The following is a 27,071-nucleotide window of genomic DNA, read 5'->3' on the forward strand; positions in this document are numbered from 1 at the left end:
AAAGGTCTCTGTCCAGACTTGCATAGGCGTAAATATAAGGAAATCGATTGATTTATTTTCTTTGCTTATGTTTATACATTATATTGTTTATACGTTATACACTCGAGTTTGTTTATATTTAGATCAGAAATGGCCATTAGTTAAGAAGAGTTTGTTTATACACTCTAAGTAGCAGTTATTTTGCAGACGCGATTTAATAGTTTTCAAGTTTCACTCTGACATGTATGCTCTTTCAAATGTAAATTTGTGAATAAATACTTTTGAAAAATGAAACAAATTTGCTATTGCATAAAAAAAATACTCACCTTGTATGCATTCTAATGATACTAATGTAAATAACACTGTGATCAGCAAGAGATAAAACTTGAATACAAAGTGACTAAATAAAATAAATATTACAGCAACATGTTTGTGTATGTTGCATGTGGCAAAGGCAAACTGTCAACATTGGCTTATAATTATTTATGTTCATTATTTATGATCCTTCTATAGATACAATTTCTCTTCCCTTTGGCCTAATGCAACATATGCTTCTATTATTTAAATTAATTTCACTTCAATTTAATTTATTTCTTTTGAATTATATTAGATTCAAATTGAATTTTTAGTTCACATTATCTTTCACCAAGATATATTTTCCTAATGACTCATCTTTTGAAAATTTTGAAAAAAGATGATTAATCTATTTTATGTCTGCATATGTGTTATCTCTTACCTAATAATATATTATTCCTTTGATAACTTTTGTGCATATGATAATTAACCTTGCATCATGTATTCATTATTATCTGAAAAACAAAAAAAATTATATTAATTTTATTTTATTTAATTTTATTTAAATAGTATAAAACTCTTTAATACTACTACACACATATATTTTTATAAAAAGATTGTAGAAAAAGAAGGAAAATATTTTGATATAAAATTAAAGAGGAATATCATACACATACATGCCTTACAAGATAAATTTATGCACATATCAAAGAATATATTTTTCATATATGTTCTGATATGCAATTATAATTATTATATAATAATTATAATTATATTAAAATTATAATTATTATATAATAATTATAATTATATTAAAATTATAATTATTATATAATAATTATAATTGCATGTCAATTATAAGAACATGTATGTATGTATAATATATAATAATTATAATTATATTATAATTCATGTAAAGATGTTTGATGTGTTTTAATTCATATACACATATGATCGATATTTGACACAGATACCTATATTCAACGAGATTCTTGATACGTGCCATATAAACCTATGTTTTCTTAACAATCGTACAAGTTCTACCTTCTACAACAGAGTTCTCGTATCAGAGCAGAGGATCTTTTAAAACAGAGAAGCGTGTAATGAGATAAGATTAAATCGCATTGTTGGTAAACGAAACTCGACAAAAACGTCACTAGCGAACCAAGTCGATGCACTCATTTAAGGTATCTCTGCCGGTCTACCTTACTTTCTTGCGCCACGGTTGTCAAGAAAGAGACTCGCGAATGAAAAAAAAGACTATATATACTATATATACACTACACATATTCGATATACATGCAATATACATATACCTCGCGCGATGAACACAGTGTCTGTATCTGTATCAACGTACCGGTTTAAGTGCACGTTAGATCGTTGGAGACGAAGATAATATGCGACTGTCACAAACGCTCGACGTGACCGACTCGATCGTGTCGCTCTGTCTTCGACGAGGCTGATGAAGATCGAGCGAACATGTAAGTGAAAGCAGCGACACGCAGCGCGTAACCTTAACGAGGTCTTGATAGAGGAATCGAATTACGCACTCTGTTCCCTCGTTATGCTACATCGGAGACGTCGCGTTCCTCCGGCTCCTTTCATCTCGCTCGCGCGCGAGGCCGTTCGATCGTCGTCGTCTCGTGAAACGTCCAACTCGTCGTGCGATGACACGATAACCTAACCATTGCCGCGGAAAAGAGTTCAGGTAAGGTACTGTGACAGCTAAAATCCGGCCAACTTCGAGTCGGTGATAGTTCGCCTTATCTGCGTCTTACTTCGAGGCAATCGGGGAAGATATTCGAATTTTGATCGATTCCTTTTTTTCTCCGTAATTTACGTGTTAAACTTTCGCATTGATAATAAATAATTAATTTTCCCGACTGAAGGACAAGTTCGGCTGCGATGTCGGAAGATTCGATTTCGTTGAAAAAAAAAGAGGGAAAAAAATTATCTGTCGAAGACAGTCTGATGCACTCGATATTCGCGCAGTGTCATTCCTCGTTCTAGAACCGTCAAACGTCACGAATGATTACGAAAGATTCAGCTCGCGCATGAAATATTCATGAAATATAATCGTTTGTTTGCATCATGTTTCAAAAAGGAATAAATTGTCCCGAAAAGAAACATCTCTCGATCGTGTCGTCTTTTATTTGACTTATTTATCTCTTTAAATACGTTATAGAAAACCGGTAAATTTTGGTGCTATGGCAGAAGAGAGGCAGTCCACTCTAGAATCTTCGAATGACAGCACATGACTCGTGTGCGAGAACATTCGAATTAATCCACAGACTTTTATGTTATTCATAGTAGGTTGATAGATGTTAAATTGAAGCAGGACAACCATTTACAATCGAGCAAGTACATATAAGTGTTGATAATTGTTTTTACATTAATTGTCTTATCAAGTGGCATGTCATCAAATTCTGCGATACCCGGTAATAAATTCCACCCAATTGTAAATAGTTGTCTCACATCTTACCATGTGAGACATGAGATGGTCGTGTGATATAGTCCAACACATATATACAAGAGGTCTGTGGATTAACCTCTCCCTCTCAGTTGTACCAAGTGTCCGAGCGCATCTCCAAATTTTGTCCTTTCGTTACGTCACTCGCGTCAGTATATATAAATACGCGCGAGATAAAAGATACGCGTCTCCAGGTCTTGGATTTGCCCGGTGATAAGGGGAATTTGCAGTCAGAAATTCTATGGTATTTCCGCGAATGTGAGGTTCACGATGCGATGTGCAGATAGCGATAAACGTCGCGGCGTCCTCGTGGCCGCCACAATTTGATTGTCCCCGACTCCGACACGATTGCCAGTCCGAATCGAAGTTGCCGCTACAAAGGAATTATTATTTTTAGGACGTACCACGCGTCTCACGTAAATAACATGTCCCGCCCGCAAGCCTGACGCTTTTATGAGAGATACAGATAAATATGGTTAGTCGCTGACACTATTCTTTTCCCGGCGTAATGTCCTCTTTTTAAGTATGCTCGGTTTTCTTTCCCCTACGGATGATTCGTTTAAGGTGACACTATGATTTTTGATGGTGCCACGTGTTACTGAAAAAAAAGCATCAGTGAACATCAGAGATATTTATTAATTTTTTTTTTATTTGTTTCAAGGGACAAACTGAGTAATTTGAGAGTGTGATAAATATATCAATGCATTTTTAGATATATTTATATTGACAATTAATTAAAAACGGAATATACAAGAAATTTCCGTCGATTAATTTATTGGCATGTTTAATACACAGTGTTAAAATAAAATATCTCAATATTTAATGGATTTATATAAAATATATAAATATTAAGATGTATACATCTCTATATTAATAAATATTTATTATTAATAAACTAAAAATTCGATTTATTTCAATTTGGAAAATGTTTACTTACTAATAATAAGGAAATAAATAATAACAAATTCCACATTATCTCGTAATTAATTTGATGTTTTTTAGATTGAATAATTGATACATATATAATCTGGCATTATACATAGTCATTTGATGCAAATTTAATAATGTAAATTAATGTGAAACATATATCTGTTAATATAGGAAAACAAGTCAAAAAGATATTCAACGAATGAAAGTAATATAGCAGCAAAACGACTCAAAATTTGCAAGAAAATGTTTTGTTGGGGCAGTACTATACATGGAGAGTTGGGACTGGGTGGAATTGAAGATGAGAATATTTTTATGCCTCGGCAAGTGGATTTTGCAAAAGCTAATGAAGTTGAACAAAGTAAGATTCTTGAATAAACTTATCAGAATATGCAAAATTTTTAAAATTCAATTTTTAGTTGCATGTGGAGAAAATTATACTGTAACCATTACAAATGATGGGCAAGTGTATTCTTGTGGTAATAATGATTATGGACAACTTGGTCACGAAAAGGCAAGGAAAAGATTGCGTGAGTATATTTTTTTTAACAATAAAAATTTTCAATTAAATGATGTATAATATTTCCAAGAGATTGAAAAATTTTGTATCAATTTTTGCTAAAATAGAACTGATACCTGGCCTGGATGCATTTGTATTCAAGAAAATAGCTTGTGGCAGTTGTCATACTTTGGCTGTGAACGAATGGGGACAACTTTTTAGTTGGGGATGTAATATGAAAGGTCAACTAGGTAATATATTTGTTTATAATTTTATATACTGATATAAACGTTGGAATAACATTTTTAATGTCTTAAAATTATAAATATAATAATTATAACTTATTTATTGTCCTACAGGTTTAAATAGTGTCGATTGTACAGAACGTACACCACGTATGGTAAAAGCATTGGGTACAAGCGTGATAGTACAGATTGCGTGTGGTATAGAGCATTCAATTGCTCTGACTAATGATGGAGAATTATATTCATGGGGTAGTAATAGAGAGGGACAACTAGGAATAGGATCCCATACAGTTACTGAAATAAAACCAAAAAGAATTATTACTTTAGCTGCTGTACCAATTGCATTTATTGCATGTGGAGGATATCATACTGTAGTTATATCAAAATCAGGCGAGTTTTTATTATTACATGAGCATAAAATTAAAAAATCGAATCTTTCTCCACATCATTCGATTTCAACATTTATTTAAATGCATCAATAATATTATTCATTGTTTTCTCGGACAGGAGTTGTATTTGCATGGGGTCGAAATACTTTCGGCCAATTGGGATTAAATGATACACAACAGAGAATTGTGCCTTGCCAATTACGTACTTTAAGAAACGCAAAAGTATGTTATGCAGCGTGCGGTGAGGAGTTCTCTGTGTTTTTGACATTGGTAAATTTTATTCATTTAATATTATATTTTGAAAATATATAAATCTTAATATAAAAACTTATTATCTCTGTGAATATTTTAGGATGGTGGAGTGTTTACTTGTGGTGCTGGAATGTATGGTCAATTAGGTCATGGAAATGGTATGAACGAAATCTTGCCGCGACAAGTTATGGAATTAATGGGTAGCACGGTAACACAAGTAAGTTATAAATACAAAAAATATTGGATTATAATACATTTACTATATTTCCTGTGTAATTAAATCGTATTAATTTTAATTACATAATTTATATTATTATATATTAAACAATTACATATACTATTATATACATATTTTATACATTACATTATGTATATTAATATATATTTTATATATTACATTGTTTAGATATCCTGTGGTAAAAGACACACACTTGCCTTAGTACCATCTAGAGGTAGAGTTTACGCATGGGGTCTAGGAGGTGCTGGACAATTAGGTAATCGCGCCTCTCGAAGTGCGACAACGCCACTAGTCGTACTGGGACCATGGTCCTCGGCGAGCGGATCATCGATGAAGTTCGACTTGTACCATAGCCCACAAATCGATTGTGTCGTTAGACACATTTTCAGCGGCGGTGATCATTGTTTTGCTACAATTACCGCAAGAGAAGTGTGTGTTTTCTCATCATCTCGTGTGTTTTTACGCGGTTTTTTATTAATTTATCTCTTCCAAACTTTCAAGTTTAAATTAACTATTTTTTATTTTGTGATATTTACAAAAAAAAGAGAAAGATGGAGCGCACAGTAAAATATTGAATCTCGCGTCGTTTCTGTAATAATACACGGGATATTACTTTTGCTTAAATATCTACAGGATAATATAGAACCAGATGACTGTAGAATATTAGGATCCCAAATTCTTACAGTGACGGAGGAAAAGCTAGCTGACTGTCAAAGGGTCCCAGCAGACTCACAAGTTAATCATGAATTAATGACGTGAGTGGAATATTGTACTTTAATTTAAAAAATTGTATGATCTAACAAAAATTTAACTATACATCCACGAGCAAACATTCGCTCGCATTTTTTCTTTACTCTCGTGTAATATCAGATTACACAACTCTAATTTAAATGATTTGTGCTGTAATTTCACTTACATGAATTTCAATTATTTATCAATGTTTTCAGTTATCTAGAAACTGTATTCAAAAGTCAGGCATGTATAAATGCATCTTTTTTACTTGATAATGATAAGCATTACGGTTGTTCGAGCAAAAATCATGGAGTCGATCTTGACCGCGCGATTAGATTATTCGGAATTATCTCAGAATTGGAGAATAATACGATTCAAGAATTGGTATGATTCAAGCTGTATAATGTACAAAGTATACTTAGTCTGTTGAATAATATTAAATGACATATTCTTTCATTTCAGATTTTTACATGTGTAATTGAAAGTCTGATGCCATCGTTCGTCGATTCTCCGCCCGACGTTGAGTCTTTGAGAGTGTACTTAACGTTACCATTGTATCATCGCTTTGCAAATCTATCAAACTACAGTTCTCTACAGATACCGTTCTGTAAAGCAGTGTTAAAACTGAAAGCGGAGGCTTACAAAGTTGTGAGCATATGGTGGAGCTCATATGCTTCGGCATACTATTTTGAAAGACTAGTGAGGATTTATAAATCCACTGTGCTGCACATTGTGGAGCAATCGACATCGAACAAGGTAATTATATGTAGAAATAATGCAAATGATGACACGCAGAAACTATCAAAGATTGTTTTTCAATTTTTGAAATTTTCAAGAATTTTTTCTTAACAAGGCTCTTAACTTATGCTGCGGTCTCTTCAAAATTATAATATAAATGCAATAAAACTGATACACTTTTGTTAGTAGTATTTTGATAAAAGAAAAGTTCAGTATTACAAAATAATAGAATATTTTATGGAAAAATTTCAAAATATTATTAGAAAAAAGAAAGAAATCTCCTATATATATTGTAATAATATTTTGATAATAATATACTTGTATTTTTTATAGACTGTTTCGTGGAATGAAAATCTAAAAGCTGTTCTAGAACTGTTACAATTACTATATAGATTAAATATAGTAGCTGGTATAAGAGTACCCTATGAGACATTTCACTTGCCAGAATTATCGGAACATATAGATATCAACCGCGATTACCTCATGTGGATGTCGGAAGAAGATCGGTCTTATGTAAGTTTCATCTCTAGATTATCATAGCGAGTTTCTTAATCCACATGTACAGAGTAAATTATAAGAGAATAATATAAATATATTGCTGCGCATTGATAATTTTTGCATTTTTTTCAGTATCGTAAAATATACTTTTGCAATTATCCTTTTCTATTTGATGCTGAAGCAAAAACTACATTGCTCGAAACAGATCAAGCTATACAGGTATAAAAAAATAGTACAAGTTTTTGAGAAATAATTGTATTTTAAAATATATTTTAAAATATATTGTATTTACATTAGATGCAATCTGCAATGCATGAAGCAGTATCACGGGCTGTAAGAGATATAATGTTTGGTTTGGCTAGTGCAAATCCTCAACATTATAATCAATTTGTAATACTGAATGTATCACGGAATGATATAGTCCAAGATACTCTAACACAGTTATCTCAGTATGATTCTAGTGAATTGAAAAAACCACTTAGAGTAAGTATCTCACTCTCTAAATCCAGATAATTAAGTGCATCTTTCAAGGTTCAAACATTTTGACTCTAAAGATTTTAAGAACCTATATATATAATTGCATGGTTGTATTCATATTCTTTCAGGTTAAATTTCACAACGAGGAAGCCGAAGATGTAGGCGGTGTGAAAAAAGAATTTTTCATGCTTCTTCTGCGAGAAATTCTCGATCCTAAGTACGGCATGTTTAAAGAATACGAAGAGACAAGGACAATCTGGTTTAGCTCGGATTCGTTGGAGGATGAAGTTATGTATTTCTTAATCGGCCTTCTTTGTGGCTTAGCTATTTATAATTTCATAATCATTGACTTACCATTCCCATTGGCCTTGTATAAGAAACTATTGGGTGAATCAGTCGGATTAAACGACATCAAGGATATGTCACCTGTAATAGCTAAGTATGTTATACATTGTTTCACATTGTTCATCCCAGAATTATTGATCCTATAAATTGAAAACACGTTAACAAGTGTACAAATTATAATTGCAGAAGTATGCAGAGTATTCTTGATTACAACGAATCAGACTTTGAAGAAGTATTTTGTTTGAATTTCGAGATAACTAGAGAAGTATTCGGCGAGCAGAAAAGTTTCGATTTGATACCTGGTGGTAGCAAAGTTTCTGTAACATTAAAAAATAAGTACGTAAGCATTACACATTATCTCTAATAGCATTGATAAAAATGTGAAAGATATTACTATTTTTGTCTATGTAGGCAACAATATGTGAATCTCTACATAGACTATATACTGAACAAATCTGTGGAATCACAGTTCAAAGCATTTCACAAGGGTTTTCATAAAGTGTGTGGAGGAAGAGTGTTAGAACTCTTTCATAGTCACGAATTGATGGCGTTGGTAATCGGCAATCAAAATTATGATTGGGAAGAATTAGAGAAGAATGCTGCTTATAAAGAGAGTTATACCAAAAGCGATCCTACTATTGTGCTTTTCTGGCAAGTTTTTCACGAATTGCCATTAGAAGAGAAGAAAAAATTTTTACTTTTCTTAACAGGCAGTGACAGAATACCTATACAGGGTATGAAAGCTATTAAGGTACGAAAAACATCAAATCGATACATATAACTACAAAATCTTTGTAAATCAAAAATTAATTTATCATTTGATAATTTTTTTTGTTATAGATAACGATACAACCGATGTCCGATGAACGTTTCTTGCCTGCTGCGCACACATGCTTCAATTTACTCGACTTGCCACGTTATCAAACACGCGAAAGATTGAAATATAAGTTGCTGCAAGCTATCCAGCATAATCAAGGATTTTCGCTTGTGTGAAAACAAAAGACATAAATGATATAAAGCCTTTTTCATGACTCATATATAATTGTACAATTATTAACTTTCTATTTGCATATGAAATTACAAATTATAAAATTGATAAAAATTGAATATTCATGAAAAATAACAAGTTACTTATTGATGCATAATTGTGTTGATGATGCATCAATCTGTTGCTTTGATTTTTTCTTCAATGTCTAATTAAAGATAATTGAAGAAAAACGGATTCCATATTTTTGTTATAGTACATGTCTAAACTCATCAATCAATAATACAATATAATATATCCCAGTACATAACAAAATCGAGAAAATATATACAAAATTAAAATCTGGGAAACAATTTTCTATTGTGATATCGACTCGTCGATGACTTACGAAGTAAACAAGTTTAAAAATAAAATAAAATTTTTAAACCTTTTGCTCAAATAAAAACATTCAGCTATTAAACCGGCACTCGGATTTAAATTACTGTTTTTTATTTTATCAAACTATTAATATTAATAGACTGTATGATATAATAGAACTGATTAAGTTTCGTTAAATTTGTAAAGATTATGTATAATAGAACAATTATGTTTTACTTGCATACGGAAAGCCATTAATATTATAAAAGAACTTTAATATACAGGGTGTCCCGAAACTCATAATTAATTTTTCAAAAACAGATTCCTGGGATCATCTGAAGACGATTTTTCCTCAACAAAAATGTCGAGGCACTAATAATTTTCGAATTATTAGTGATTAGAAATAAGGAGTTTTTCGTAAACTAAGCTTTATAGAAATAAAATTAACAAAATCACATTCTTCGATTAATTTTAAATAAAGTTTACTTTAGTTGAATTTTAATTTAAGACTTAATTGCAAAGATATGATGACAAAAATCGGGAACATGCAAAAAATGATGGCCTTCGACATTTTTGCTGAGGAAAAATTGTCTCCAAATGATCCCAGGAATCTGTCTTTGAAAGATTGATTATGAGTTTTGGGACACCCTAAATATACCATATATACGTACCGTAATATACCGTATATATAATTTGCTAGGAAATTGATAATTTTGAAAAGAAACTTGAAATACTAATTTGTAAATGTGCTTCAATAATGTATTTTAGTTAAAAAGGGACACGATACTCAGGGAATGTCGCTTAGCAATTTAATGAGAATTTTTTTAACGTAACAACCACGCTGACAAGTTTTCACAACTTTTCGAAAATTCTATATTTAATATCAGCTTGTACGTTATTTATTTGAGAGTGTATTTTCGAGCTTGTGTATACACGTAATATTTTATATGTATTAAAAAGAGAAGTGCATGGATAATAAAATTAGCAACTCCGATTATGATGTTTGTGATAAAATAGTATGCACCGCGCTGAAGGAGAAGCATTTATTTATAATCAGAATATATTTTTTAAGTTTGTCTTTTGCGATGCATTTTTTGATGGACAAGATTTAGACCATTTCAATAATACAGCACATTCGAGCTGTATTCTTTGAAAATTCCATATGAATGCATATGAAATATTTTGTAAACTGTTGATATTTAGATGCGTTTCTTGTATTATCTATGAAGCAAGCGAGAAAATAAAGTTTATCGTTATGTATATCCACTTTCATTATATAAATTTCGTAAAGTTTGATTTATATATACACCGATGTTACATCATATTACAATATATGATGGTAGTTATTGGCACTTTTATCTAGCATAAATTGATTTTTATTTATTCACATCGATATATTACATTATTAAAAATTATTCGTCGGTTAGTTAACGGGCAGACCATCACGATAAATTACAAAGTGTATCGCACTTCAGTATAGATGATACTTCTTAATACGTTATCTTTCGCATAATTTTTCTTCGATCGTTTATTTCGCAAATTTTTCTATATTCGTGACGTTCGTTATTATATATTCTCCGTATCGTCATATTGTCTTTGGAATAAAAGTACAATCTCTGTCGCTATCACTCGAAATATTTAAGCGATTGTTTATGATCCGCCACTTTTTTTATTCTTATGGCAAGCGTTAGTTTTATAAACTTGTTTGCAACATTTTAATTCTATCACAACATTGAATTTGTTCAGATCAGAAATTTCCAAACTGGAGACACGTTTACGCAAGCAAAAATTTCTAAATTGTGGAAAAAGATAAAAACAATCCCGCACGAAAAAAAAAGAGAAAAGATGTAAAATAACATTTTTAAATTATCTTCTATTATTTTTCGTTAAGGATATAAATACATTTAAAGACTCTTTTTCAATTATGGATGAAAAAAGGAAAACGTGATATGAATCTGGAAATCTCTGAACGATGATGCCCGGATAATAAACCGAATGCCGTAAGATACAAATTAGATTTTTGTATAGTAATTATTAATTTACTATACAGAAACTCTTATTACCCCACAAAGACGAAAGAAAACCGAGAATCAGTCTCTGTATGTACAGACTCGTAAAAGTTCGAAAACCGGATTGGAAATTTTTTTCTCGAAAACCGAGAAGCGCATGAAGTATTATAAGCGAGATTTTTTAGTGTCTGGGCCACATTCTGAAAGAGCAACAGCACAGTATCTTGTGCGCAGATTTGTGGCCCAAATATGAAAAAAAGCAACATCGCAATTTTTCACGCTTAAATTTTTTTAAAATTTAAATCATTCTTCGTGCGCTTCCCTGATTTCTCGGGATCTTGGAAGATCGGCGAACAGCGATCCTGAGCATCTCGGTAACTTTGAAAGCACTTGTAATCGGAACACTCGATCCCATTTGACGAGAAACTCAGGACAATGCTTCGTGCTCGTTGTTCAAAACGAAATATTTACTAATGTTGATAAGCCGGTGTGAAGTACTGGGTACCCGGCGGTGCTCGGTAGCCCGGGTAGTTACTGTTCAGAGCATGTTGTGCGAAGAAACTGCTATAGTCCTTGTTCACTCGACGAGGCCTAAAAGCCGGGCCCTTTGCGAGTTCTATCCTGGCTCGGTTTTCTGCCTCGACCTGGGCTTTTATGGTCGGTGGTGGCCACTTTAGATCTCCTCGCATGTTGCCTGTTGCCGGAGCCTTGGTTGCTGCAGGTTGGGCCTGATACACCGGTGCTGGTATCTGAAAATTAAGAGAGACTTCGATAGAAGACTAAGAGAGATCGATAGAATGAAGATGTTGAATAAATGAAATAACATTAAATTTTTTTTTTAAGAAGATTATCTCTCTTGCGTGCGCGCGATTGGAAAAGATTTAGTATATTTATTTTTACATCTTCATTTATTTTTAACACACGATTCTTGGGATAAGACACTAGAGATCTCGCGGAAATATCTAAAAGAATAACATTTTTGTTAGTAATGTGGAAAACATTATTCTTCTTTGAAGTCGACTCGGATTATAGGAATAGCTAGAGATGCGAGATATTCTTAGATAAATTTTAGACGAGCTATGTGTAATCGATGCTAAGAACGCCCGAAATATTTAACGGCTGATATGCTGCCAAAGGCTCGCTAGTCTAAGGCTTCCGCAAAAATATTATATCATATCACTTCATCTGACAACTCGCGTATACTTTACTTCTCTCGTTTATTCGAAGCTTTCGTGTTTTCGTATTCTGTTTTCACTGTTTGAGAAGGCGCGTATAATATTACTGCATTATTTTTAGATTTTAAGATTAAAGTTGTGTGGGAGATGTGTAACATAATATTGAACACATTTATCAACATGTTCATTGCCGAATTTTTGTAATGTAATACAAAATATCTGATTCAGGTGTCTAAAGAAATATCTGAATTAATTATAACTTATACTGTTTCATTACATTTTACACAAAGCATTACTTGTGTGAAAAATATAGGATACGAATATTGTATTAAATTGCGTGAAAATATATCATTAATATTGTTTGTATGAAAAAATAATGAAATAAACAATTAAAAAATGTGTATTTTAAAAAAATTATTAAAAGATATTATTTTTGGCACGAATATGAAATTCTTCTCGATCCCTCCCCCCTCTAGATTCTCACCTGCGAGATAGGTGGCTCAGGACGAAGAATGATAGTGGAGGGTGGTGCCTCGAACGCCGCAGGAACAGATGATTGATAACCGGGTTGATTCTGTTGCTTCTGTGGTGTTCGGTCGTAGGGATCCTGGGAGTGTTGCTGAAACGCAAAGAGGATAAGTTTCGTCGCGCTCTATCGTCTATTAAACCCACGCAAAAATATCTGTATCAGTTGCAATACATTTGCAATACCTTGCAAATCTTCGTTAAAAACATCTTTCTTACGACACGTCATCCCCGAATCCGAATTGCACGTAACTGATGATTTCGCGCACATGTTCCATTTGTCACATCCAATGCAAGTGCTCGCAATGTCATCGCACAGTTTCTCTTACCGAAAACTATTCCCAGCTCTTCCAAAATTGCGGAGGACCACGTCAATCACATCCATGCGAACATCACTTACCTGCCAAGGCTGGGTCTGTTGACTCGGAAGCGGAGGATGCTGCTGGTGCGGGAGCGGCGAAGTCGCCGGGGGTGTCACCGGCGTCCAGCTCTTGAGATTCGTCTGTTGTTGTCGAAAGTGCGATGGTTGTCGCAGAAGCGTGCCGCCAGGACTGACCGGTGACGGGGATGACGGGACGGCGCTCTGCGGTGCGATCACCAAGGATGGTTGGGGTGATGGACCTGACGTGGGACTGCTCTGGTACGAGCCGAGATCACCGTATCCACGGGTCTTACCAGAGGAAAACAGATAATTCTGTTCAGGCTCGAGCGAACACGCGAATTAATCTGGCGTCTCTTCTCGATGAAGAGAGGAATAATGTACGTTATTTTGTACAAGAATTTGTGAGAGACGATGTATATCCGAAATGTAATTTACAAGTGATTTAGAGGATATGTTGAAATCCTCTTCTGTCTACTTTAACTTTTAAGCCGCGTATACCGATTTTATTATTATATTTCGTTTTCAATTCAAAGTACAATATAAATTTATTTATAGATTTTGCGTCCTCTAAAAATATGAATTTATTATATTTTATTTAATTATTTCTTTATAAATATTTTCAAATAACTAGATTAAATATATAAAATGCATTAAATTGATATTTTATAAAAATTAAGAGTGAAAATTTTGCGCAAATATGTGTAATCGATTTAACAATAAGATACAAATATGATTTTTAATAATTATATAATTATAAATATATTGTTTATGAAATGATTATTTAAATTGATAAAATTGGTAAAATTTGACCGCGATTCGCTCGAGCCAAGTATCGTTTGATTTATCAAAACAATTATGCACTGATTTAACAATTTTATTTGTTTATTTTTTCTCTTTTTGGCTTCCGGCAAATAATTCTGTAGACCTGCTTCAACGATCCTAACGATATGGTGATTCATGTATTCAAGAGTAATCCAGCTGTGTTTATGTTAGATGTTTTCGTTTTTTCATCTTTCTAACGATATCGATATTCACTGCGTGCACCAATTTATTAATAAAATCAAAGATGGAGAATAACACTTTATGTCAATATAGTTTTTCTATTAATGAAAGATATTCATAATTTACATAGTGTTAATTACAAATTTAGTAAAAAATTTAATTTGTATAATTTTACGAGTATATTATAATAAATTTCCAATTTTGAAGCTAATTATTGCAATATTAAAAACTTTTTTTTTAAATTAAAATTAATTCCAACTTTATCAAGTCTTCTTAAACATCAGTTTGCTATCTTAATTCAAAATTACTTTGTATATTATATGTACATATATGTAGTGCTTTCTCCATCTCAGCCTCGAATAAAATAAGATTGATATGCATACACACAGATAACGAATGTACATAAAAGGAACACGTAAACATTGTTGCATTCACTCTACACGCATGGCAAGATGCAGGAGGAGCTATTGCACTAATTGGACATAAATAATATTATGAAAAAAATGCATACAACATATAAACATTCTCATAAAGAGTCCGTGTCTTATCGGATGTTTTTAAAATAATTTGCACGATTATATTTGTCTTCTTCGTGTGAAATGTGTAACATGTGTTGTTACATGAAAAAAAAGACAGCGAAAATTGTGTTAAAAATGATTTTATGAATATATTTTTGCTATCAATAGCATGTTATAACGAGAAAGTTAATTTTTTAATTGATATTTTATCATCTTTATTTTTTTATTATTTTAAATATGTTAATTTTGCAATATACAGAAAAGATAATAAATTTAAGAATTAATATTAATCATTTTTTATTAATTTTTATAACCGCCTTATTAAAGCGCGAAATGCGTAGAAACTTGAATATCTATAGAAGGTAGAAATATATACAAGTAAACAAGTTTAATCATTTATCTTCTTACCTTCGCTTGAATTGGAGTTTGCTCCACGTAGTCGAAGTCTTGATCTTCTGGAGGCGGTGGCCAAGCTACTCGTTTGAGACCTAAGAAACGATAATAATAGAAATTTGCAGAGCCAAAACCCGTTCTAATTTTTATTAATTTTCTCCATTTTTACGACATATTTTATAACATATAACTGTTTTCATAAATTAACTTGATAATTAACTTAATGAAAGTAATTAACTAAAGAGTATTTTTTTTATAAAAAAATTTTAATTTTGAACAATTTTCGAAATAATGGAGATATAATATATTTTTAGATACTGACGTCTTTGTAGATTAATATAAATATTCGAATATATTCTCTCTGACATCAACATTTACTTTTAAGTATACGTTGTCAATCGATACCAAGATAATTTTATTTTATAATTTTACTAAATTATTTCTAAGATATGTTGTAAAACATAATCGATTTCAATCGATAACGAAAAATTACGTAACCCATTTATTTGTCACTAATACTATTAATTATTAATGTCGAGTATATTCACTTAAATGCGATCATTATTCTCAAAATTATTGTGTGTATGACTCATCTATCACATGTATAATGATCATATCATTACCATAAACTGCCGTCAATTCCTATCGACGCACTTGATCTAACATTTATCGCACTACACGACGATCATCGATAATCTCAGCGATATTATTATATGACTTTTCCGTCAACATTTACTATTTTATCTGGAATAATACTTAATGACGTACAATCCTAATGTTAGACAGCTCTTACACATCGATTGGACCGCACCGCGAGTGTGTCGCAACGGATGACCATTGCGACACCCATATGGGGAGTCGCGCATCGTTAATCGCGTTAAAGTGTGCGAATATACTTCCTGGCAGCTAATAAAATTCGCCTGGATTTTATACGTCACATACCGATTCGATTCCCAGGTGGAATTTTCTGGTTTAATCACGGAATCGCGAAGACGAACACGACTCTGCCAAAACGGACACCCGCCAACTACTAACGCCATGGCGAAGTCACTTGTACCTTTCATTATCGCGAAAACTAGCTGGCTACCGATTTTAGAGCTTTCCTGGTGACCGGCCAAAGAGTGGGGGAATCGACATTGTGCCCGATTAGCGACACGCAGACCGTGCCCTAGAAGAGGGTCGTGTTATAAAAAATGTCTGAGAGATCTCTATATCTCAATAATCTTACAATAAGTCGAAAGATCCAGATTTATCTCAACAAAAATCTATACTTTATCTTACTTTTTAAACGCTATATATGTGACAAAAGGAATTTTTTAGAGTTAGGATAACAAATATAATAAAATATAATAAAATATTATAATAAATGTACGCTTTTTTGTTTTCAAAAATTAATTTTTGATTAATGTTTCTCTTTCTTGGCAATTATTCAGCCAATAAAATTATTGCATTTCTTGATCCCGCGGATTGATCAGAATCTCAAAAACTTGACTATGATAAATTCTCTCTCCTAATCAGATATTTTCAGGAAGAAATTAATGTGATGTATCCACAAGGCCGCCTTTCTCGAATATAACGCTCGGTGTTTGCGCACTGAGAGACTCATGTGTTTTGCAAAAATGTGTTACTAATCCGGTGAACTTACGTCTTTGAGTCGCGGCCAAAGCTCGCGGTATAACAAGAGTAACGACTATGTCATGCTAAATTGAAAATGTGTTGCATACCCGCATTAATTTAAGAAACTGATGCCAGTGATTGAGTTGCTGATATTCGCGATAATTGCATTATTATGAGTCATCACAATTATTACGTTGATGCAATAAATCTTAGTATATCACAAAGCCTATAAATTTATCAAACAAGCGAATGTAAACTTCAATTTAATATTTCAGTATCAAAATACTTTAAAACAATCTTGAATCATAGGGATATATTTTCGAGGGATACATAATTTTATTTTTTAAGAAATGTTTCTTCACTTACCGGGTTGACCACCGCGCTGCCTCGTTTCTTCTTCTTCGAGCATACGTAAAACCGCGCTATTCTGCAAGTTCGCCGGCTTGGCTAACTGATTGAAGTCGATTCTGGAAGAAGAAAAATCATATTTAAGCTCGGTTTATTAATAATTTCAAATGTTGCATAAATCTTCAGATTCAGTTCTCTAAATAATTTTGCATTCATTTTCCAAAATAAATGTTCACAGGTAACTACATATAAATAAAAGGAGGCACGATATCTTTGAAAAAAGATGGAGAATGATAGTAAAGATGTTAAGATATTAATTTGAAAATAAAAAATTGTAAAATTTTACATAGAATGAAAAAACTTATATTTATAAGCAAATATTTCAAAATATAAAATTTTTTTGTAATAAAAGATAAGAGGAATGTTTTTCTTCTGCCCTTTGCTTCGCTTTTACTCAGACCACCTATTGTTTCATGCATCATTGACGAAAGTCGAACATTAACATTGAATGGAAGTCTTTGGCTGTCAACAACCAACAGACGTAGAACCGCGGGTTGAAGAGCTGCCAAATCGAATAAGATCACTTGCGAAAAGTAGAAACGTATTAATTTTCGAGAAAATTCGAAAGGAAATGCATTCCCTGCGTCTCTCATGCATTTTCCGCGATTCTTAAGAATTTGTGAAAATCGATGACCATCACCTTCTCGTGGCAATCATCTCGACGAGGTTCCCGACGCGACGTAGATAGCTGGCGACGATGACGATGACGGAGGCGAGCTGGCGCGTCCGCGGTTCACCAAACGCGAAACTAAGTCAAGTACGAAGAGACGCGATGCAGCCGTCGGCTTTGCGCAGGACGGCGATCAAGAGTCCGGCCTCTCCGGCCGTTTATTTCTAACCGTCGCCGGTGATTCGACCCTCTGAAAATAACCAACACCGCGACCGGCATCGACGTCGTCGGCTGATTCACGCGGCGTCGTCGCGCGACCGACATCGGCCGCCGATCCGAGCGATCGAGACACGTGGACCGCAAGACGGAGGAGGCTGATGCGCGATGATTGACGCAAGGTGGTCGCGTCAAGTCGACCAGTTTTAGATTCACCGGGCGGTTTCGGCAGTAAAAGCATGTATCATGAGTCATTCAAGTCTCAATCGTGAAGATTCGCAGGATGCATCGGGGTTACTGTCCGCTTCTTGTCTCTTGAATTAGGTCGAGGGATGTTATCGGGATAAACAAGACGGTGCAATGTTTTTCCTCATCAAACTGATTGTAGTTGAAATAATATTTAAATTGAAATAATATTAAAATAATAATATTTAAATGATTTTATTACAAAATTGAAATAATATTAAGGAGTGACAATTTACATATTTGTCATTAGAAAATTATTGAGAAGTCGTTTGAACTAGAATTAATAGAGAGGATTTTTAAAGATGTGTGTGTAATAATAAGTTTAAATTATTTTCGTATTTTTCGCATGAAAAACAAACTTACCCGACTGCACCGTTAGCCAAAACTTGAGTCTGCCTATCTAGAGTCTCCTGTATCACTTGTGGTGAATATAAATTAATGGGGGAATTGAACTGCTTGTTCACAAATCTTGCCTTTTGGGTGGTCATGGTTGATACCTTAATCTCGAGAGAGATTTATTCTTTAATTACTGCAACATAAAAAATATTTTTTTAAGAGAGAGCAATATATAGGGATATTAAAAGATTTCTTAAATGTTGAAAATTATAATTGCAACAATAATCTGATAATTGAAAAGTATTTTTATAAAATAAGAAGATCAGGAGAAAAATACATTGATGAAAACATATTGATTTTATATAATTCTATTCCCCAATTCTAATTTACATAATTTTATTTCCAAATTTTATAATCGTCATGTAAAAATAATTCTTAATCAATGTTAAATGATAGAATAAAAGTGTTACGATCTGATAATACGATAAAGGATGTTCTAAATATTTTTTATCTCGTTTATATAAAGCCAGAGAAAATAACATTATTTATTGTATGACGTTATTTTCTGAAGCATCCCACACGCAAATTATCATTTATTTGCCATCGCTGCGCTATTTGCACGCGAATTCTGCCAAAATCCACTATATCGAATCGCGTGTCTATAGAACCTTACAACGCAAACATCTGCCTTACTAATAATGATTACGTATGCGTCTGCAAATTAAGCGCGGTAATAAATAACAGGGACAATTTTTCGTTTTGTGAAAAATTACAGTCATCAATCTGCCGTGTTGCGATTATCGCGGAAATTTACGTGACATGATGAACGATGACATTTCTACCTTGACATGTGAGTCACGCGTATCATGTTCCAAATCGATGGCAAATCGTGCGAGGCTGAAGAGCAAGCGCAATTTCGGAAATTGGGTCATCTTGAGAAGATCGTTCAACGATCGTTCGAAAATGTTTGCTTACTTGATCTTACCCTGAAGAGACGGATTCTACAGCTACAACGCGAGATATTATTCCCAGATTTGTGCCAAGAAATTCACGCAGGGGCGCACGCATATGAAAAAGTATTATGTATTTAATTGGAGAAAAATAATCGATATTTTCCTCATATAAAATCCAGCGACCTATTCTCGACTAACTATTCTCGTATTTTTTTAAAGAGAAAAATTTAAAGTTACATCCCTTTCTTCTCTCCCTCTCTCTTCATAAATCAAGTAGCATGCTTAGTAGATATATTAAAAAAATAAGCACATTTTAAACATTTTATACTTTACATATGTTTTTCTTATTTTCCTATAATTTAATTTAAAAGATGTGAGTATTTATTAATGATTTCTGAAATTGGTGTCGCAACAAGTCTGGTGATTTCAATAGCGATCAGACAGTCGCGAGTTCACTGACATACGTGTGCGAAATCGCCGGATGGTTTCTGTTTATTGCACTTATTGCGTCATATAATGGATCGTAAAAAAAGATATCGACCCACGAATGACATCTTTATCACCCCCGCGTTGCTTCTTTCGAAACATTTTACATCCCTCTTCGCGCATCGTGGCAAGATTTAATGCGCGTGTCTATTGCGAAAGCCAGGAAAAATACTCGCAGACTCGGAGATGCAATTTACAGCAGATGAAGTATTCTGTTGGTAGTAAATATTTTGCATATATTCAACGATGTATAAGAAAGTATTCGAAAATATATATGGATTGCTCCGAAATCCAATGCGATGCGCAAAATCTTTTCTCAAGGTTTCCTGTTTAAATTTATCGAGGTTTTAGGTATTTTTTTATAAACAGATATTTCATCTTATATTAGACTCTAGAAGTGTATAAATATACTTATTCTATTTGTGTGATATTTGAAATACTCTGTATTTTTAATTGAATCTTTCTAACGGAAAAAATAAAATGATACTGGTGAATATTAATTAAGCACTTCTCGCTGCAAAAGCGCAGCGATCTATTTCTGATAGATTCTTCTTTTGATCTCGCGTATGCACTATTTTATTCATAATATTGAGCATATTTATATCTATCTATAAATGATTGTTCTTGCTTTTGTCTCTTTATCGTTAAATTTTTACATGTAATTATAAAACTTATTTATATAAATAATCACTATAATTGATTTTCGAAATAGTTACATTTGTTGTTATCAATTTTTTTATTATTGCCTTTTTATCTAACATTCTTAAATAGTGCTGTTTGAAAAATTCTTTTGGAAAAATTCTTGTTTCTAATAGAATAAAGTATATTATTTATATATTTTAGTCACGACTGTCTAAAAATTTCTAAAAATTGAACAATTACATATGATCACCTTTTCTTCTCTCCTCTAGCGATTCGATAGTACTTTTTGATATTCTGGCTTAATCGATCTCGTCGCGGATCTATTCAACTCTCTAAAATCTCTCAAATTCTTACTAACACGTCTCTGCTGGGCACCCACCGGTGGCCTATACCACGGTTATTTTTGCCTAGAAATTCCTCCGAATATATCTACATCGTCCGCAAAATCTCTACTTCTCCCTCTTCCTACCAGCTGGTCTTTGGAGCACACTCTCCTTCGGGTCGTATTGAATTACATTAAAGCTCGTACGTCACAATAAAAATCGATCGATGATGAAATACATATCGATTTAATATAATAGCACATATATCGATATTGTTGTTTAATGAAATTGTTACCAGTAATTTCTTTAAATATTTTCATTAATTTAGAATCATATAAAATACTGATATCAAGGTGAAATAAAAATAAAAAAGCTTGCTCACACAGAACGAAGGTTAATTTCAATAAAGATTGATTTCAATTTGTCATAATTATAATTTTTTCTAATTGTTTTTTACAAACTAAATATGTAAGAATGTCAAAAATTTAGAATCGAATTCCATCAGCCAATAATTAGCTAAACATACATGGTACTATTTTCGCATATTTCGAAATTCTCAAGGCTTCTTCTCTCTTTACATAACTCACATCTATTCTAAACTGCATATTTAGACAATATTGCGGTTTCATCGGAAGTTCAATTTTTATTCATGCGTGTCATAAATAAAAAATATCGCGTTCAATTTTTATTCATGCGTGTCATAAATAAAAAATATTTATGACACGCATGAATAAAAATTGAACGCGATATTTTTTGAACGCGAAACAATCGATTCTTCAAAATTATCCTTTATTCTAAATAAAATAAATATTGGATATAATCAACAAGTGATTATTAATATAATATTGCATTAGTCTATTGCATCGAATAAATATGACAATGTAAGTATTTTTCAATAATAATTAAATCACTATAGAATTATAAATATTAATTCATCGTAAGTGAATAATAAATAACAGCAATTTTTAAAACAATTAGTAGATTTTACTTTTATAGAATATTTTTATAAAACTCTATATTAAATAGTAATATTAATTCTCCAATATTTAATCAAAATTTATCGTTATCGTTAAAAAAATGTTTTCTAAAGTCAATCACTGCAAGAAAATTCTATAATATACTTATAATTGAACACCCATTAATTTAATTCTATTATTTTTTGTAGAGTCATGATACACACATGATTGTAACAATTTCGCATGACGCGATTGCATCAAAAGAGGGTGATGATTTTTCCGCATTGCGTTGTTTACCGATGTGACGCACGACGTGTCATCTATTTCTGGTGCATTGTTTCAACAATATACGAACATCGCGTATAACAATTTTTGGCTGTCCGAATTGTAACGAATTTATCTGTGGTAGTTACAGAATGTTGCGAATAGACAGGGCGGCGCGCCGAAAACGTGTCATGCAAATTGCAATCAACACTTCATTCTAAAAATCACAGGTTATTCGAGACATTTCGTTTTTGGCAATCTGCGTTTTCAGGCAATACATTCCTGACTTATTGACTCACAGTTCTAAACCGTTCCCTATTTCTAATTTAATACAACAATAGAGTGTAAAATATCGAGGTTGTCATGACACTTTGCACTCTATTTCATTAAATTAATGATTATCTACCTGCTTTATGTACCATAAATAAAAGGAATAAATATAATTAAAAATATGCAACAATCTTACAATGCACGATCCACAAATCTTAAAATTGTTATTTAAAAGTTCTCCAAAGAAATGTTAGCAGTGTTTATAATTACATGTATGAATCTATAATCAAATCATTTTGATTATAAATTACTGTTGATATAAAACATATTACCTTTATTGCAACTGTCAATGACTTTTTTGCTATAAATAATCTTTATAAATATCACAACTTAATTACTTGATCTACTTTTAATTAGGCTGTTGAGTGCCAAGGTGGTAATTGAGTATATAAATTTTGTCACTTAATTAAATAATTATATAAAAAAGCAGCGATTGATAAATTTTTGAAAAAGAAAAATCTATAGAAAAGAATATCTAAAAGTCTTATCGATTTTTTCTAAAGATTTAAAATATTTCTTTTTTACTTTATTAATTTCCTTTGTTTTTGCTTTACATTTCTTAATTTTTCTCCAATTTTTATATTTTATTATATAGATTCCTTTTTATTCCTTTTTTTTTCCTATTCATATTCTCCATATTATCTTTCTTAATTTTTCACACTCCTCCCGGATCATCTATATCTTCCACATTTTCCACTTTTTCTTCGTTTTTTATTCCATCTGACCTTCTGTATCTTCCATTTCCTTGGATTTTTCCGCCGCGGAATGCATCAATGACAACGAGTGATGCAACATGTGTGAACGCGGCACCTACCTTCGCGCTGATATAGGTGGAGAACACGGGTTCCTCGGGTAGCGAAACACACTGGACTCTCGGAAAAGTCAAAGCACCGGAGAGCAGCAGAAGACAACCATCGTCGGCCCCCTCCCTCACCCGGAACCGCCGAATTCGTTCTGCTCCCTGCCTCTTCCCTCATCGTGGTTATTTTCGATACTCAGGATGCTCTCCCTCTCTTTCTCTTTCTTTAATGTTTGTGGCATTCGGCGGATTTCCTGGCAATCGCGGGAAAGCCTCGTCTGCGTTTTCCCGTATTTCGTTTCCGAAAAGTCATGTTACGAATCTGAAAAGCAGAAATACGTTGTCAATAGTATAATTAAGAGAGTACGGGATTTATTTTTAGTAAAAATATATCAGGAGAAATTGGATATTTCTTTTCTTTTCTTTTTTATTTCTTTGCGCGAAACACTCAACTGAAAACGACGCAATAATAAAATCGCATGTAGATTGCGTGATGTTGAATTTTATTGGCATTTCTGCAAAATAAATTTATACAAAATCAGCTAATACATGTCAACGGATATCTTAAATTTTTCAGATTTTCTTTCTCTTTTCATCCTTTTTTATTTGATATTTTTATAAAAATATCAAACATTTATGCATCATATTGTGTATTCTTGCATCGCGTTCTCATAAAATATGCAAGTTCGAAGCTTGGCAGAGAAGGGTTAAGAGAGAAATGTAAATCATTTATATATGAACCATTTATGAATATTTCGCAAGTGTAACATGAGAAATTCGTGCCAATTTACATATTTTATGCACAATTAAAATACTTTACCGACAAAGTGCGAGGCTTTTCGGAAGCGAAGTGGAAGAAAATAAACGAAACTTTCCTAGCAATTACCAAGAAATTCACCAAATATCGAAAACATTAAGGAAAAAGAAAGAAAAATTTTAAAAATAGATTCTATTATTCAAAATTATCATTACTAATTAACTTGTTAAATTAATTAATATTGTACAAGCATTATTAACTCTTATTATACATTTAATCTTCTTCATGTGTACTTATTTTCCAAAAGATCTTTCAATGATCGATATCTAATGATAGCATTCTTTATCTTACCCTGTGGAATTCAGCAATAGGACAAAAGATACGATTGTCTATCCACATTCGATAAGCTGTATTCGCAATATCTAGTGCAATCTTGTCGACAATTCTACGCCATGAATTGAAAACGTGCCAACGTTCACAGCTGGTAAATCGTACGCTTTGTGTCTCTATCTCGCTAATGAAAATAAAAATAAATCAAACTAAAGTGTTTTCATGTTGTACTTTACCTTGTTTTCCAATTTCTTCGAGGCAATATTTCCATTGTTTTGACTTTGTTATAATATTCGACGTTTATTAAATCGGCTTCTATAAACACCTATAAAATTACAATCAGTATCATAATGCTATCGGTAGATAATAATCTATGTTTATGAGGAAATTAATAGCTCAATCAATAATTAAGTAGAATTTTAATCGAATTTTATGAAGTATTAGCCATTTAAGCATAAAATTAAATTAAAATTAAAACTAAATTAAAAATATATTAAATATTAAATATTAATAAAATATTAAATTTAATTTAATAATAATTAAATATGAAATTAAATTTTAACACATTTCTAAATGTAATGTAAGTTGATAATAAAAGAGTTTCCAAAATATGTATTTCAGATCAAACCATGTTACTTTTAAAAGATATATTAATTATTCAATTATTAATATTGCAAATAAAATATTTCTTAAAATTAAAAAAGTCTTCAAAATCTGTAAAAATAAATATAGAGTATTTTTTCATCACGTTATTTTCCACACATTGCTTGTTGAAACATTTTCGTGTTTCACAATGTAGCCAAAAATATTTTTATCAAATGCTTCACTTCCGGAACAGGTGTTCGCAAGGAATGTTTGAACCTAGTTTCTATTTGAGAATACACTATCTCGGGAGCAAATTTCAAAATTGATCGAGTGTTTAAGTTTAACATAAATTTAATAACTCCAACACATCCATTGATATAGGAGCTTTATAATTTCGCGTGTGTCCCTTCGATGACGTTTGTTATCATGGCAATATTATTATAAACGGTGTGTATAATATCATGTTATCCCTTGCGATAATATCGATTATATGAAAGCTGCTAATGAAATCATATTTATTGTCTTGCGACATTATCGCTGCATTCTATTGTATGACTTTAATCTCTGCCTTACCGTCTTTGGAAAGAGATCGGCGCCTGTAGTCGTGCAACCAGTTGTGCTGCATGTCACTGTTGTCCATGTTTCTATGGTCATTTCCTGCACATTTTCAATATAATTTCATAGCGTGAAATAATTTAATTACTTCAGTTAATTACACCGATATAATTTCCTAATTACTTTATGTTGACGAAACCATATGTCAATTGCATAAATAAAATTTTAATTATCAGTTTGTCAAAAGGATACTTTTAAATTACGTTCAATTATCGAATTGAATGTATCTTTTATGAAACATTTTATAAGCGATTTTTTTAAAGAATATATTCCAAATAAAACATTTGCTTTCCCTTTCAAAGCACTTTTTGCAAACTCTGTTTCGAAAATAGATAAAATCCAAAAAAATATCTTCGAATGCACAGAGATATTTCAACGTAGAAAACAATGCGACGAAAAAAATAACCCAAGTACGAGTTTATCATTTCTCTTTCTCTCTTTTAATCTTTCCTTTTCCTCTACTTTTCCAATCTATATTTCTATAAAATTCTATTTTGCGCCGCGGCTACAATCTACGATATTTACGTGCGTTTTGCTGCAATAACGAATAAATGTTTATTTCGACAAAAACTCAATTTAAAAAAATCGACAAATAATTAACTTTCAATATAAAGCTCGATAACGAAGAGGACCCGGATCTGCGTATCGGCAATGAAATATTTCACCGGCGAGAGAAAACGAAAGAGAGAAAGAGAGAGAGAGAGAGAGAGAGAGAGAGAGAGAGAGGAGAGAGAGAGAGAGAGAGAGAGAGAGAGAGAGAGAGGAGAGAGAGAGAGAGAGAGAGAGAGAGAGAGAGAGAGAGAGAGAGAGAGAGAGAACAGGTTAAACTCCCGGTCGTCGATATACTTACGTTACATCGAAGAACCCGGAAACGGAATCATAACACGTACGCTCATTTTCCTCGGATACGCCTTCCGGCCGTTTCCTCGTTTCGACGCATGCCGAAAAAACGTCAAAAAAAGGAAGGAAAAAGCCACTTACCGGGCAGGAATTCCCGTAGTCGGCGCCGGACGAAAAGGGTGAGGTCGGCGAGGCTCGCATTTCCCGCCGTTGGGAAGAATGGAAAATCAATAATCGCAATCGCCCTTACCGACTCCCGCGCGTACGAGGACCACGCGCCGCCATTTGCCTCTCCGCTCGCCCCCACCCCACGCGTTCCGCTCCCCCCC

The 27,071-nt window shown here is 32.7% G+C and overlaps 2 protein-coding genes across 8 annotated transcripts; one reads left to right on the top strand and one right to left on the bottom strand.

The window, feature by feature from the left end:
* Positions 1–1,568: 1,568 nt before the first annotated feature.
* On the top strand, positions 1,569–11,060 carry LOC105252123 (probable E3 ubiquitin-protein ligase HERC4). Of its 6 annotated transcripts, none has more exons than XM_011259367.3 (19): positions 1,569–1,754; positions 3,141–3,218; positions 3,845–4,031; positions 4,090–4,200; positions 4,298–4,420; positions 4,529–4,804; positions 4,922–5,073; positions 5,156–5,272; positions 5,462–5,722; positions 5,927–6,048; positions 6,241–6,409; positions 6,488–6,781; positions 7,097–7,276; positions 7,394–7,480; positions 7,559–7,744; positions 7,867–8,177; positions 8,270–8,419; positions 8,495–8,834; positions 8,924–11,060. In XM_011259367.3, exons 2-19 carry the CDS (start codon positions 3,216–3,218, stop codon positions 9,074–9,076), a joined length of 3,222 nt encoding a protein of 1,073 aa, XP_011257669.1. In that variant the 5' UTR covers positions 1,569–1,754; positions 3,141–3,215; the 3' UTR covers positions 9,077–11,060. The 6 variants fall into 6 exon arrangements, with proteins under 6 accessions (XP_011257669.1, XP_011257670.1, XP_011257668.1 ...); XM_011259366.3 differs by lacking the exon at positions 1,569–1,754 and adding an exon at positions 1,778–1,981; XM_011259368.3 differs by lacking the exon at positions 3,141–3,218.
* Positions 10,959–27,028, bottom strand: LOC105252122 (leucine-rich repeat extensin-like protein 5). 2 transcript variants are annotated; one of them, XM_011259363.3, is made up of 10 exons: positions 26,884–27,028; positions 25,861–25,944; positions 24,939–25,027; positions 23,631–23,937; positions 18,890–19,055; positions 17,413–17,513; positions 15,445–15,524; positions 13,535–13,804; positions 13,094–13,228; positions 10,959–12,183 (listed from the first exon to the last, which is right to left on the bottom strand). In XM_011259363.3, the coding sequence occupies exons 5-10, from the start codon at positions 19,012–19,014 to the stop codon at positions 11,905–11,907; spliced, it is 990 nt and encodes a 329-aa protein (XP_011257665.1). In that variant the 5' UTR covers positions 19,015–19,055; positions 23,631–23,937; positions 24,939–25,027; positions 25,861–25,944; positions 26,884–27,028; the 3' UTR covers positions 10,959–11,904. The 2 variants fall into 2 exon arrangements, with proteins under 2 accessions (XP_011257665.1, XP_011257666.1); XM_011259364.3 differs by lacking the exons at positions 18,890–19,055; positions 23,631–23,937; positions 24,939–25,027; positions 25,861–25,944; positions 26,884–27,028 and adding an exon at positions 18,095–18,281.
* Between the last annotated feature and the right edge of the window lie 43 nt (positions 27,029–27,071).

This window comes from Camponotus floridanus, unplaced genomic scaffold (assembly GCF_003227725.1).
Source record: "Camponotus floridanus strain SB8 unplaced genomic scaffold, Cflo_v7.5 scaffold3, whole genome shotgun sequence".
Taxonomy (NCBI): Eukaryota; Metazoa; Arthropoda; class Insecta; order Hymenoptera; family Formicidae; genus Camponotus; species Camponotus floridanus.